We start from the raw sequence: 15,124 nt of genomic DNA, 5'->3' as shown, positions 1-15,124 counted from the left end.
AAATTCCAAGAGAATCAATAAGACACACAGGTCTTATGATGAAAAAAAGTCATGTTCGAAAACGTTTTATTGATATTCTTTCACGTGCTTCGCTGAGTGTGAACAATTACGAAATTTATAAGGGAGGGGAGAATGAGGATCTTGAAATTTTGAGGGTAGGTTCGGATCTTAAATGACCCAGTTAAGTTTGTTGATAGATAGAATCAGATTAAGGGTTTCGTGAATATGGCTTTTTGAAATTTTGTTTTCCTGATTATTTCAAAACTTTAGATCAATCAAAATGGGATTCTAAAAGAATGCAGAAGAAAATTAACCAATATTTCTCCTTCTGTTGAACGGCATTTGTTTGCTTGTAGACAGCTGCTTGCAAGGTGAAGATAATCCCAAGTGCAGAAATTCATGGGGATATCCCGGCCATGCATCCACGTTGACGGCCAAACCGAATATGCAAGGTTTCAAGATCAAACTCGATATTTAGTGGAACCAGCTCGGCGTAGTGTATAATGAGTTGTTAAAACCAACTGAAGCAATCACAGGCGATCCTTATCGAACCCAATTATTGCGTTGGAGCTAAGCATTGAAAGACAAACAACGAAAAAAAATACAAGGATACACTTGTTCCGATCAATGGCACAAGGCCTGATTGACCAGCACTTCCGGTCTTATAAAGAAGTAAAAAATTTGATCGATTTGTGAATTGCTTCACAGGATGACCAGTTTTTCAACGCGGGGTTCGTACGCTGCCCGAAAGATGGGAGAAAGTAGTGGCCAGCGATGGACAATACTTTGAATCATAAATTTATAACCAGTTTTTACTAAAAGCTTTGATTTTCGGAAAAAAACGACGGAAGCAAAGTTGTACGCCTATGTAGTATAACAATTTTAAGCTTTGTGTGGAAGAGCGCTATCTAAACCATAGAAAATTCAAGCAGAACATCGCAAAAAATCTATCTAATTTTTTCATTGACAACAAATCCGCCCCAGTTGAAATTCTAAGTGTAGATTTGATGGTAATAATTTAACAGTATAAAATTATTATAATGGCAACACTGTGTATTATTTTCTGACATTTATTCTGTCATTTGCAATGAGCACTGATTTTCATAAAACAATTTAACAATTTCTTCCCGTTGTTGAAGCGTACATTTTTCCATAATTAAATGGTATAACCTACTGAATACAAATGACATAAGAAATGTCCAAAAATAATGAACAGTGTTGCCATTATAACCATTTCAAACTGTATCATTCCTACCAAAATGCTAGAAAAAACAACTACAGATACGTCTAGGTTGAAATTCAGTTGAATATGTAAAATAACGGCTCAAATATGCTGAATTTCAGTAGGATCTCATCATCAGAACCGCTCATCTATATAAAGTAAACGACAACATTGACATCATAATTAATCACTCTCATGAATATCTCTTTACAGTTCTATCTGACTCTGTGGTGTGCAAGGGCACATGAATAGAGCTCCAGAAGCTTGCTTTTCAAACTACCATATTTCAGATTCTGAATTTTCGTTGGCCCTAACCTATAACTTCATAGCACTGCTTTCTACTCATTTTCCACTCCCTTGAGTGGAATTACTTCGATATAATTTGAAATCTGGGAGATTGCCTTTTCTTGCTGACGTGGCCTTGTATTACCTAGTGAACGCTCAAAAGCAACTCTGAATAATACTGTAATGAGGAACAAAATTAACAATTACCTCTAATTTTTGTTTCGTGAGGTACCTACTTACGTCACGCTTTGAACAAAATCCATTTTTCTTCAAGGGTAACGGAAATAGATCATTTCAGAACTAGTTTTCGAGGGAAATAACTTTTTCCGCGTCAATGAGGAGAATTCTGCTTCAACATAGTTCTCAAATTATTGTTCACTTAATCGTTTATTAGAGTTACGCTTTTTTTTGAGCATATTATTTTCGTAAAATGTAGTCTCACTTGTTGCGATATCCAACTAACAATTCACTCAGTAAGTCTCGGGTCTAACCAGTAAAAATACATTTTTTTCTCAATAATTCGACTTTTTTTCTATCACATAGTCACCTTCAAGAATGATTCTGCAATAATTATTCTTTAGAAAGATTTGTCTTTGCAAACTCGATAATAACTTCTTCATTGAAAACAAATTTCTTTCCCTGGAGCATTTTTTTGGGGTCTGCAGGAAGCTAGTAATCACTGGAGGACAGATCTGGAGAATAAGCTGGCTATCAAGCGCAATTCGTTTAATTTAACCAAGGATAGTTGCCTCAGTGAAATAGAATCGATCCAATAAAGTACTGTGATAGTTAGCTACTGTTGATTGTTTTACCTTTGTCAAATGACAAGATAGTGAATACACCACGAACTACCAAAAATTCGGTTTCCATAACCTTACCAGCTGATATTTAGGTCACTTCCTGAAAAAACCTAAGGATATACCGCTTCAAGGATCGGTATCTTATACTGAAACAACCTGTAGCATACAATATAATATACTTCATGAAATTATTGTGTTAACTAAACAATTTTCAAATTCATAATAAGTATGAGGAAACGGAAAATAATCATATAATGAGTGGTTGGGCAACGAAGCTGAATTGCATTAGAGAAAAAAGTTAATTTAAAATAGATTATACCTATAGAATAATAATATAAATCTTTAATCAAATTACTAAGACGTTGCTCACTTAAAATTCTCTGAAATTTTATTGCTCATATTTCACGTATAACACAAAGTATAAATACAAAAAGCAGAATACAAAAGTTACTATTTTATTACTTCCAATCTTCTATTTCCTCTTTCTCTTCTTGCATTCTTCAACAGATATGCATTCGTTTGTAGCTTCATCCAGAACTTTATTTCCTTTGCAATAACAGCCTGGTTCACAAACTCTGGGGCAAACATTCCTTTCGATATTACCATCTTTACATGTCGTTTTACAACTTGAACCACATTCCTTGAATTCGAAGTTAGGATCTAGACAGTTTTCTGGAAAGATATCGGTTGCATTATTTTATATGAAGTGTGTTGTGTTTCGAATATTTAATATTATTACGAACCTCCCTTCCAACCAGATAAAATTAGCGTTTGAGCTAAGTTATTGTTTGTGTTCAACAGCTTTTGAAAAGAAACGATAGATAGATAGGCATCAAAATCACTACATACTGTCAAGCAACAATAAGAGCTTTGGAATTCATCATTCAGAACTCTCTGTCGATCTTGGAATACAGCAATTCTATAAAGCAATTGACAACAAAGTGACCAAGACATCGAAGAGGTTATCAAGAAACCTGAACCCTTCTGAATTCTTGGCAAAGACCACTATAGTTAGGAGTACAGTAAGAAGGAATTTATCAAAATTGTTGTACTTCTGGAAGGCTATATTCCGCGACAATCGACCTCAGCTATGATGGTAATTATAATAAACGGAGATCTATGGTATATTCAAGTATTATCGAATTGTCAAATAACTACGCCAGCTGTGAATGCAGGTCTTGAATAACAGCCAGCCGAATTTGCACGGATATCCCCTAACTAATAGCAGAACTAGAAGCACGTCGCTTGAGATCAGGGGAACGTACAACAATAATAACAACACCGTCTAAATACCGTCAATCTTGACTCGACAAGATTAATTGAACAATATTTATGATATAAAATTTGAAGTACACGACCTCTAAATAAGCAGAATGTGACTTCTGAAATTATATTTATTTCTACATTATTACAACAGAGGGATATACACACAAAAGTTAGAAAAAAACTTTTTGTGTTCTCTTACCTATCAACCACGATAGTTTTTTCTTGAATTCCTGGAATGTACAAACAAATCGGTTTTTCTTGCTTGATTATCAGTATAAATTTATTATATTATCTAAAAAAAACTTACTGCATTTTTCGAAAGGAATACACATCCCATTGGCTTTCTTCGTCCTTATGAAGCCATCGTCACATTCACATCCTTTGTCGCAGATCGTGTTATTACAGGCTGAGAGAGGTTTTGGATCCGCGCATGTCCTGCAGTCGTTCATACAATTCGAGTAATGCTCATTCGGTGGACACAGTGGTCTCACCTCTAAACAAAAAGTTATATTTTCAATTACTCTCAATACAATTTTAAACTTAGTTAACAAATGTTTTTTTTTGGGTTTTTCAACAAGAATGATACAGGAATTTGAAATGGTAATAATGGCAACACTGTGTATCATTTTTGACATTTCTTATGTCATTTGTGTTCATTGTTCAGTAGGTTATGTAGGTACTTCAATTATGCAAGAAAACCCCTCTTTGAATTGTTTAATCAAAATCACTGCTCATTTATGAATTCTGAGAGATATTTAAGATTCATAGACAACATTATTTTCTCAAATATTAGTTAGTATTGAACCGTACCATTTTCAACTACCATACGATGAAAAAAAGAGTATATTAACTGAATAACGTCATTCATGAATTATTCTCAGATTTCTTACAGTATTCACAAATACTCACTGATTTTGATTAAACAATGTAACAATTTCTGAACGTTGTTAAAGCGTTTATCGAAATTACATCTGTTTGGAGATCCGAGCGCTCAAAAGTTCGACCAAAGCAAGTGGATTATTATTCTGTGGCAACTTACCTGTTCCTAAAGCAAACGCAATAGTGGAAACAAATATTAGTGTGTTTATCATGATTTTCAAAAATCTACAGCGATAAAGTGTTCGAAATAATAGGTAATATACATATGTTGTCATGAAGCAAGTATGCAATCTTTTTGAGGAATCCCAGATAAAGTTCCAATGAATTTTAAGTTAATCGCTTGCAAATGCGGGTTTACATATTTTGGATTCTGTTTTACGTAAGTAGCGCGTTATGTTTATCTGTAAATATGAATTGGTAGTATTATAAATATTAATTCGCAATCGTTGAAGAAAGTATTAGTAGAAAGACTTTTATTTCTACTAACGAGAAAAGTGATTTTTACACTTTTGGTGGAAGTTGTCTATAATGCTGACCTTCAACCTTTATTATTGGAAAAGTAAAGCAATATACATATATTCAACGAATGTTGAAAAAAATGAGGTATGATAATGAAGTAGTATCTGTGGATAAGGGTAATATATTTATATTTTGCAAGAAGCTTCAAAATAGGCCCCCTCCAATTATTAATTCAAATTTTGTAGGGTTCTAATAATGTGATCAGCTTGAAAATTTGCATGAAGCTCGTAATTGCCATCACCACCCAAATTCTCAACTACGACAGTTCTGTGCTCACGGAAATATTGAATATTGCATTTTCTACATAGGCGTACAACTTTGCTTCCGCCGTTTTTATTAGCCGGCTTTATTGTAAACAACTGGTTATACATTCACGATTCAAAGTATTGTCCATAGCTGGCCACTACTTTCCCTCATCTGTGCTGGTCAGCCAGACCGTGTGCCATTGATCGAAATATGTGATCATCCGAGAGAGCAACGTCTGGGGAATACGGCAGGTGGAGTTGGACTTCCCATTTCAACGTTTTCAAATATGTCTTGACCACTTTCCCAACATGGGGTCGAGCGTTTGTCATGCTGTATTGCGGCCGTTTGTCTTTCAATGCTCGGCTCCATCGCATTAATTGCGTTCGATAACGATCGCCTGCGATTGTTTGAGTCGGTTTTAATAACGCATAACACACTACGCCGAGCTGGTCCCATCAAATACTGAGCATGACCATAGAACTGTGAATATTCGGTTTGGCCGTCCACGTGGATGCATGGCCGGGATATCATCATGATTTTCTGCGCTTGGGATTATCGTAATGAACCCACTTTTCGTCTCCAGTCACAATGCGATGCAGAAATTCCTTTCCATCTGTGACTTGCAATCAGCTGTTCACAAGCAAACAAATGCCATTCAACATATCTCGACTTCAACTCGTACGGCACCCAATTTCCTTGTTTCCCAATGACTTTCAGGCGTTTTTAAATGGCTTGTTGTGTCACTCCCAATGATCCTATCAATTCTTGTTGCGTTTGACACAAGTCTTGATCAAGTAATGCCTTCAATTCTCCATCTTCAAAAACCTTTTCTCTTCAACCGCCATGCTGGTCTTCGACGTCAAAATCACCGTTCTTGAAGCGTTGAAACCACTCTCAACACGTTCTTTTGAGAGCAGACGACTTCATATTAAAGCAGAAAATTGAAACCTCCAGTGAATGACGAGATTGGGCTCGTAAGCTGACATGTTTAATCGAGAATAACTTGATAACATGATGCAGACACAAATCGGCTGATATTTCGATGGCGTTATGTTTACAAATACCAAAGATTATAAAGGGTGTTTTTTTAGAGCTATAGAACTTTAAATTGCAATAAAACAACGATGGATGATTCGATTGAAATGAATTTTATTTATCCGCAAAATAATCTTGTGGCATTACTTTAATTATGATTTCTGGCATATGACCGCCACGGCTGGCTCGGATGTAGTCCAATCTGGACGTCCAATTTTCGATGACTTTTTCCAACATTTGTGGCCGTATATCGGCAATAACACTTCGAATGTTGTCTTCCAAATGGTCAAAGGTTTGTGGCTTATCCGCATAGACCAATGACTTTACATAGCCTCACAGAAAGTAGTCTATCGGTGTTAAATCACAAGACTTGGAGGCCAATTCACAGGTCCAAAACGTGAAATTAGGTGGTCACCAAACTTGTCTTTCAATAAATCGATTGTGGCACGAGCTGTGTGACATGTTGCGCCGTCATGTTGGAACCACAGCTCCTGGACCTCATGGTTGTTCAATTCAGGAATGAAAAAAGTTAGTAATCATGGCTCTATACCGATCACCATTGACTGTAACGTTCTGGTCATCATCGTTTTTGAAGAAGTACGGACCAATGATTCCACCAGCCCATAAAGCGCACCAAACAGTCAGTTTTTCTGGATGTAACGTGTTTCGACATACACTTGAGGATTAGCTTCACCCCAAATGCGGCAGTTTTGTTTGTTGACGTAGCCATTCAACCAGAAGTGCGCTTCATCGCTAAACAAAATAAAATGGACGTAGTGCGCGATACGTATTCCGCACAGAACCATTATTTTCGAAATGAAATTGCACTATTTGCAAGCGTTGTTCAGGCGTGAGTCTATTCATGATGAATTGCCAAACCAAACTGAGAATAAATCACTTGACAGCTGTTAAATCGGTTGCCATCTTGAACAGTAATGCCAACTTAAAGTTATATACCTCGAAACAAAACACCCGTTATTATGACATCTACGATCTATTTATTTCGACTACCACTTACCGCTACAACCATCTATTGCAAAACGGTGGAAGCAAAGTTGTATACCTAATATTTTTTTTTTTTGAATTCTCTATGCTTCCGGTCACCCAATTTACGTCAAACTTCACACAAAGCTTCAATTTATTATTTTACATACAAGTACCATATTTACGAAACTTCTTGTCGGATTCTGCCCATTCACGAACTTACCTGCGTCATTCGAGATTCGAATCTATCCTGAAAGTTTGAAGTTTCTAGCCCTTTTCGTTCGGCAGTTATCCTGTTTTCAGCTGGCCGGACATCTTTGGATGTGACCACGAATATTTCATCCAACTTTTTATCGTTTGAGAACATTCCCGCCTGAAAGTCTAAAATTAATAACATTTTAATGAAATTATAGAGCGATCTGTCCGAAAACGAGCACTCAAAAACTAATAATTTAGTGTGTACTTTTGCAAAATTTATGTTGGAAAAGTTTGTGCTTCATTTTTCGTCTTCATATATCTGGATTTTTAGCCTTCAATTTCTATCAATTCTCAAGTGAAGAAGATTCATTTCCGATAACTGATTTTTGGACCGCACTACATGTAATTGAATTAATTTTAAAAGCTTTCCAAACAGCCTTCCTAATGTGTTTACTCACACAAGCCACAAAATCGCAAAATCAACTGATCACATGTGATATCTATTGTAAACGATCAATTAGCTCTAAGCATGAAAATAAACCCTTATTGATTTGGAATGAGTATTGTTGACAATGAATTCAACATATGTGGCACAGGGCTCTTGGTTCAATAATAATAATACTTTCAAATCGCATGGCAACAGTTTTATCCTCAATATCGGATTTTTGTTTTTATAGTGATCATATGTTGAGGGTTTTCCAATAAAAGGTTTCATTTTGAATAGCCCACTATCTAGGCAGCTGTCACTTTTGAAGCTGTTATCTTTTGACATTTGACAAGTGAAAACTAGGTCATTATCGAAAATGGAACGATACACTATCCGAAAACGCACTGAAATTGTGAAAATACACTACAAAAAAGGTGAAAATTTTGCATTTTACTTCTCGAATATGTTTGTGCACAAAGTTTATTGTGAATAAATGAAATAAATGACAAAAATTTTATTTCGAATATGTTCACTTGGTATTCTTTTTGCATTGCTTTTTGTCCACGCATTTATTGGTTTTTTCGTCCAAAACTTTGCCTCCTCCACAATAACATCCTGGTTCACACACTGCTGGACAGGCTATTCCTCCAGCAGCATATCTGCAGGTGGATGAACATGAAGATCCACATTCTTTGTATACAAATCCGGGTCTCAAACAATTTTCTGGAAAAAAATCGATATAAACTTTCATATCAATTTCTAATTTTAAAAATATATATAGGTAGTCTGATATAGCAAACTGCTCGCGAGTTTTGTAGGTCAAAAACCATCATCAAATTTATAATTTATTAGTTCAATAAAAATGTATGTGGCTTATTGAAACAGGAAAAGAAATTTTGAAAAAAATTCTTCGGTGCCGCTTTGTGGTCTCAAGTTTTTTTAATACACCAATAGTTTTGTCATCTACATTTCGACGTCTTCAGGTGTCTATGGTTACTAACATCCTAATTTACTTCGGTTTCTATATATACCCAATTCTTCATTCACGAAATTCAATATTAATTAGAATATTAGTAACCATACTTACCTGACGAAACAATTGTTGGGTTAAATAAATATTGCGGATATAAAGTCATTTTACTTTTAATTAGTCATTTCTGTAGATTTAGGTGAGTTAAAATGGAGGACTTGAACAAGTTTTATTGCTAATGATAAATTGAAATACAATAAATGAAATATTAACAACATAAAAATACTTCATTTGAATAAGATCACTTGGTACACTTCTTGCATTGCTTCTTGTTAACGCATGTATTAGTTCTTTCGTCTAAAAATTTGCCTCCTGCACAATAACATCCTGGTTCACAAAAGAATGGACAGGCTACTCCTCCTAGAGCATATCTGCATGAGGATGCACATGAAGATCCACATTCTTTGAATTCAAATCCGGGTCTCATACAGTTTTCTAAAAATAAAGTTTGATGGAGACTTTCTTAGTAATCCCCAATTTAAAATAAACTTATTATTCCAAACTGAATTCTAAGAAACTACTGTAAACTGTTTGCAAGTTTATTATTGTTTAAGTCTGAAACCGTTGTAAATATTTTTTCTACAATCGATATCCAAAGGAATCAATATTCTGATTGGTGATTTTAAAATAAAAATAATTCCTTTGAAACTCAATGAAAGTCGTATATCATTCCAATTTTCTGAAAAGGCATATCGAACATCATCAATAATTTTTATTATATCGAGATAGAGTTATTGTCTGAAATTAAAATCACGAATCAGCTTTCTGGAAACTGAAATTCAAGCAAAACGAACAAAGACACAACTAGATCGCACAATGGAGAAAGAAAGAAAGAAGTAGAGAGGAGAAAATACATTACCACATCAAAAGCTACGAGGGAAATTTATCACTTGCTTCCTCTGTAATTTAGAGGTTGTTGAAGTAAATGGCCGACAGTGGGTAATGTTGAAAAACACAAAAAAGGATACTGCCAGAATTCACTCGGCGTATTCTCTCATTTCTGTGGTTGGCTTCTCGGTTCGAAAATTGATGTAAATTTAACGCGGGTCGATGGTGTTCTTGAATTTATTCGTTTCATTGGTGCTTGAAAATTTTAATCATGAAATAATAACCGAAAATTAATCGGTTTTCTGTGTGTCTGCTGATGGAGATGCGCTTTTTGCAATTATTTTCCAATTCTGCTTTATTCCAATTCATTAAATGAACAAAATTCAATCTTATTCAACATAAGTAGTAGATATCGTATTTATAAGGTACCTAAATAATAGTAATAATTAATTATAATCGATAATAATAATTGAAGTTAATGAATAATGATAAATATATTGGTTTGAAAAGATAATTAAACGGGATGTTCTCAAATTGAAGGTATAAGGCCAATTGAAAAGTCCCCGGTCTGATGTACAGATGGCAGTGACAGTGTTAAATCCATATGATTTTTAGTTAGTACCAACCTTCAAATGATACGTGTCAAAATTTGACAGCAGTCCGACCATTAGGTTGTGAGATATTGCGTTGTGAGTGTAGATACTTTTGTTATTTGAAAAAAGATGGAAAAAAAGAATTTCGTGTGCTGATGAAATAATACTTTCTGAAGGAAAAAATACAGTTGAAGCAAAATCTTGGCTCGAGGAAGAGTTTCCAGGGTCTGATTCAGGAAAATCAACCATCATTGATTAGTTTGCTAGGTTTAAACATGGTGAAATGAGCACCGAAGACGGCGAACGCAGTGGGCACCTAAAAGAGGATGTAAATAATAAAAACGGACGGAATAATAAGAAAATTTCACAAATAATTTTTAATGACTGTAAAGTGAAGTTGATGCCGCGCGAGCTCACAATCGATCAAAAGCACCAACGTGTTAATGATTCTGAGCAGTGTTTGAAGCTCTTTAAGTGCAATAAACCTGAATTTTGGGTCGATATGTGACAATGGATGAAACATGGCTCCATCATTTTAGTCCAGAGTCCAATCGACAGTCAGCTGAGTGGACTACACACGATGAACCGAATCCAAAGCGAGGAAAAAACAGTCGTTGGCAAGGTTAGGGCATCAGTATTCTGGGATGTGCAAGGTATAATATTCATTGATTACCTCCAAAAGGGCCAAACCATCAACAGCAATTATTATATAGCGTTACTGGATCATTTAAAGGATGAAATCGTTAAAAAACGGCCACATTCATCAAGACAATGCAAATCAATGAAAACAATGGCAAAATTGCATGAATTGGGCTTCGAATAGCTTCTGCATCCACCATATTCGCCAGATCTGGTCCCCAGCGACTTTTTCCTGTTCTCAGACCTGAAAAGAATGCTCGCTGGAAAGAAATTTAGCACCAATGAAGAAGTAATCGCCGAAACTGAGGCCTATTTCGAAGCGAAAGACAAATCGTACTACAAAAATGGTATCGAAAAGATTGCTATAATCGCTATATCGCTCTCGAAGGCAACTATGCTGATTAATAAAATCGAATTTTGCCAAAAAATAGTATATTGTGCAACAAACGGGGAAAGTCCAACTTTTCTTGCGAGTGTGGAAGTTTGTGGCACGAGCCTGAAAGGCGAGTGCCGCAAACACACGAGCGAGAAAAGGACTTTCTCCACATGTTGCACACTATACTTTTCCTACAACTGCTTAAATTTCAATAATTCAAGCAATGGACTAGATTCAAATCAAAATGGCCTTCGTTGACAGTATGTGCTAATTTATTGCGTTTCCATAGAAACGACTCAAAAGCCCAATTTCATTGGTCTACCAAGCGAGGTGTGGGCAAAGTGCCGTGGGGAATAATATTTCTCACAGTATGAGCAATACATAGTTTTGAAATTGAGTAAGCTATGAAGAATATGCTACTTTCCTTAGCAGTTGTAGGAAAAAAAAGTTTTACTATGGTAGACCGGAAACTTTTCAATTGGCCTGTTAATCATGAAATATAACCATGAAATCTGCGTGAAACTGTGATATTCATTTCGATTTTATTCTACAGGGTAAGGCATAACGAACGGATTTGCCACAGAATTAGAGAAATATCAAATATCATCTCCCTACTCGCTTAGATATTCAAACTTACATTCGAATTCGAGAATTCCCAGTTGCAAAAATTGTATGGACTGAGCGGAGGCCAATCAGAATCCTGCAACCGTGTGCATGTCTGGACTTCAACTCATTTCACGGCTCTGCACCCCCAAAGCACCGGGGGTGTTGAATTGTGATTCCTTTGGGAGAAATATCCCAAAAAGAGGCCATGCGAATGGCTGTTGATTCTTATTGATGACGGTATGATTGAATTTGAACGTAGGGCGTATGGTTCTGATGGTGTCGACCCCTTTCAATTGCCGGAAATGGCAACTACACGTGATGTAACGTGTTCACCCACATTAAAATTTCAGGTTTATGCAGAAAATCATGCCGATATGGGTTTTTTGGACCCTTTTCATGTGATTGACACGTTTCTAGTTTCTTATCATGAGAGTCTAAAGAAAGAAAAACCCTCATAAAATAAAATACGTGTTGAAATATTGGAAGTGGGTATTTCCTCTCAACCTTCTCTAGATAAGTTCCAGGCCTAAGCAAAGAAAGCCCATTTCTTCTTAAAAATTCGATTTCACTTATTATAACGGGTGTTTTTTTTCGAGGTATATAACTTTAAGTTTGCATTACTGTTCAAGATGGCGACCGATTTAACAGCTGTCAAGTGATTTATTCTCAGTTTGGTTTGGCAATACATCTCGAATAGACCCACGCCTGAAAAACGCTTGCAAATAGTGCAATTTCATTTCGAAAATAATGGTTCTGTGCGGAATACGTATCGCGCACTACGTCTATTTTATTTTGTTTAGCGATGAAGCGCACTTCTGGTTGAATGGCTACGTCAACAAACAAAACTGCCGCATTTGGAGTGAAGCTAATCCTCAAGTGTATGTCGAAACACCGTTACATCCAGAAAAACTGACGCTTTGCTGCGCTCTATGGGCTGGTGGAATCATTGGTCCGTTTTTCTTCAAAAACGATGCTGGCCAGAACGTTACAGTCAATGATGATCGGTATAGAGCCATGATTACTAACTTTTTCATTCCAGAATTGAACAACCATGATGTCCAGGAGCTGTGGTTCCAACAAGACGGCGCAACATGTCCCACAGCTCGTGCCACAATCGATTCATTGAAAGACACGTTTGGTGACCGCCTAATTTCACGTTTTGGACCTGTGAATTGGCCTCCAAGATCTTGTGATTTAACACCGCTAGACTACTTTCTGTGGGACTATGTAAAGTCATTGGTCTATGCGGATAAGCCACAAACCCTTGACCATTTGGAAGACAACATTCGCCGTGTTATTGCCGATATACGGCCACAAATGTTAGAAAAAGTTATCGAAAATTGGACGTCCAGATTGGACTACATCCGAGCCAGCCGTGGCGGTCATATGCCAAAAATCATATTCAAAATGTAATGCCACAAGATTATCTTGCGGATAAATAAAATTCATGTCAATTGAATAATCCATCGTTGTTTTATTGCAATTTAAAGTTCTATAGCTCTAAAAAAACACCCTTTATTAGATGTATAACTTTGCATTCTCCGTTTTGCTAGATGGCTGTAGCGGTGAGTAGTAGTCGGAATAAATAGATCGTAGATATCAAACAATAAGCTGAGGTATTCGTAAACATATCGCCATCGAAATGTCAGTCAATTTGTGTCTGCATCATAAAGTAAGTCACGATTAAACATGTCAGCTTACGAGCCAAATTCTCGTCATTTGCGGCAGGTTTTAATTTTCTGCTTCAATGTAAAAAAATCTGCGGCTGAGGCTCATCTAATGCTCTCAAATGCCTATGGTGAGGCCGCTATTAGTGAAAAAACCTGCCGAGAGTGGTATCAACGCTTCAAGAACGGTGATTTTGATGTCGAAGACCAGAAAGAGAGAAAGGTTTTCGAAGATGTAGTGGCCAGCGATGGACAATACTTGGAATCATAAGTTTATAACCAGTAATTGATCGAGATGAAATTTTGCATTGTGATGTAGACTAACAATTTTAACCTTTATTCAGAATTTCTCGCTGAATTATGACTAGAATCAGGGAAATATGAATAATTCCACAGATAAAAATGAACAACCAAATTAGTACACTTTTTACCAAATAGTTTGTCCTCTAACAAATTTAAATTTCTTTAGTTTATAGTTAAATAGTATAATCATTTTGGATATACAGATAATAAATTACTTACTACATTGAGGTATGGGGATACAAGGACCATTCGGCTTTTTGGTTCTCACATATCCCTCGTTGCATTCGCATCCTTTGTTGCAAACTAAGAAATTACATGATGGTGGACTCAGATCAGAACAAGTAGGCGTTGGACAAGCATTCACACAGTCCGTAGGATGCTCATTGAGTGGACATTCTATCGCAGCTTGTGCTACAAGAATCGGAAGGTCAAATATTGGAATTATTATACGTTATGCTCAAATAATTGTACGTTATCGAACATCCTATCAGAATAAATTGTTAAAACATACCATTAATTCCTGATGAAACTAGGAGAACTATTGAAATAACTGTTGGAAGTAAATACATCTTTTCCGGAGTAACACTAGTATATGATTGTCAGAATTCGCAATTATATACTTTTCATTCTGTGGAACAACGATTTATTTGAATTTGTTGCGATAAAAAAATTGTTTACATGTAAATTGGTATTAATCCTTTTCGAGATAAGGCAAATGTGGCGCAAATCAACAAACAGAAGACAGTTTATTTTATTATGCATATTGTTTTGTTGCTTAACAGGGTGTTCCATTGTGTTATTGTTTATGAATTGGGTCGAAATAAAAAATTTGCTTCAAAGATGAAGCTCATATGATTTTATAAAAAATGGAAAAAGAACTGACGTGAACTCAGGACCTTTCAAATTCGTATTCATATATATTTGGTCAAATTCGAGTTTATGTATTTTTGAGCTCTCGTTCCCTGAACAGATCACTCTAACATTTCGTCATAATGTCTGTAATGGACTAGTTTTCGTTTTTTTGTTAAGGATTAATTCTGAAAATTTGAGTTAAATGAAACAAAAATGTGGAAGAATCATTGAAATATCTCTAGAAATGAGAAAGTTATGGGACTTTGAAGTTGCGCTTGGAAGAATAATTTCATAGTACGGGTAAGTGTCGTGACGTCACACACTAGACGACTGGTATTGGCAGAGTGCTTACGAATTCATTGGTGTACA

General features: G+C 35.9%; 3 protein-coding genes across 6 annotated transcripts in view; 1 reads left to right on the top strand and 2 right to left on the bottom strand.

Moving 5' to 3' along the window:
* LOC123684907 (neuroglobin-like) overlaps window positions 1-15,124 on the top strand; it is a 104,968-nt gene that overhangs the window by 70,341 nt on the left and 19,503 nt on the right. The window lies entirely within an intron of this gene.
* LOC123684910 (alpha-tectorin-like) lies at window positions 2,674-4,769 on the bottom strand. The gene is made up of 3 exons (XM_045624415.1): window positions 4,613-4,769; window positions 3,881-4,066; window positions 2,674-2,979 (listed from the first exon to the last, which is right to left on the bottom strand). Exons 1-3 carry the CDS (start codon window positions 4,725-4,727, stop codon window positions 2,780-2,782), a joined length of 501 nt encoding a protein of 166 aa, XP_045480371.1. The 5' UTR covers window positions 4,728-4,769; the 3' UTR covers window positions 2,674-2,779.
* Window positions 8,292-14,575, bottom strand: LOC123684911 (zonadhesin). Of its 2 annotated transcripts, none has more exons than XM_045624416.1 (3): window positions 14,415-14,575; window positions 14,123-14,314; window positions 8,292-8,584 (listed from the first exon to the last, which is right to left on the bottom strand). In XM_045624416.1, the coding sequence occupies exons 1-3, from the start codon at window positions 14,470-14,472 to the stop codon at window positions 8,391-8,393; spliced, it is 444 nt and encodes a 147-aa protein (XP_045480372.1). In that variant the 5' UTR covers window positions 14,473-14,575; the 3' UTR covers window positions 8,292-8,390. The 2 variants fall into 2 exon arrangements, with proteins under 2 accessions (XP_045480372.1, XP_045480373.1); XM_045624417.1 differs by lacking the exon at window positions 8,292-8,584 and adding an exon at window positions 9,042-9,326.

This window comes from Harmonia axyridis, chromosome 7, assembly GCF_914767665.1.
Source record: "Harmonia axyridis chromosome 7, icHarAxyr1.1, whole genome shotgun sequence".
Lineage (NCBI taxonomy): Eukaryota > Metazoa > Arthropoda > Insecta > Coleoptera > Coccinellidae > Harmonia > Harmonia axyridis.
Note: the sequence above shows the minus strand (reverse complement) of the source record. Positions and strands in the feature narration are given on the sequence as shown.

Excerpts from the sequence above, each read along its gene's own strand:
- LOC123684910 (XM_045624415.1), bottom strand. The coding sequence starts at position 4,727 with ATGACAACATATGTATATTACCTATTATTTCGAACACTTTATCGCTGT. Across the intron at positions 4,067-4,612 it reads TGCGTTTGCTTTAGGAACAG|AGGTGAGACCACTGTGTCCA; the intron begins GTAAGTTGCCAC and ends CTTTTTGTTTAG. Across the intron at positions 2,980-3,880 it reads TATTCCTTTCGAAAAATGCA|AAAACTGTCTAGATCCTAAC; the intron begins GTAAGTTTTTTT and ends ATATCTTTCCAG.
- LOC123684911 (XM_045624416.1), bottom strand. The coding sequence starts at position 14,472 with ATGTATTTACTTCCAACAGTTATTTCAATAGTTCTCCTAGTTTCATCA. Across the intron at positions 14,315-14,414 it reads AGTTTCATCAGGAATTAATG|CACAAGCTGCGATAGAATGT; the intron begins GTATGTTTTAAC and ends CGATTCTTGTAG. Across the intron at positions 8,585-14,122 it reads TATCCCCATACCTCAATGTA|AAAATTGTTTGAGACCCGGA; the intron begins GTAAGTAATTTA and ends ATTTTTTTCCAG.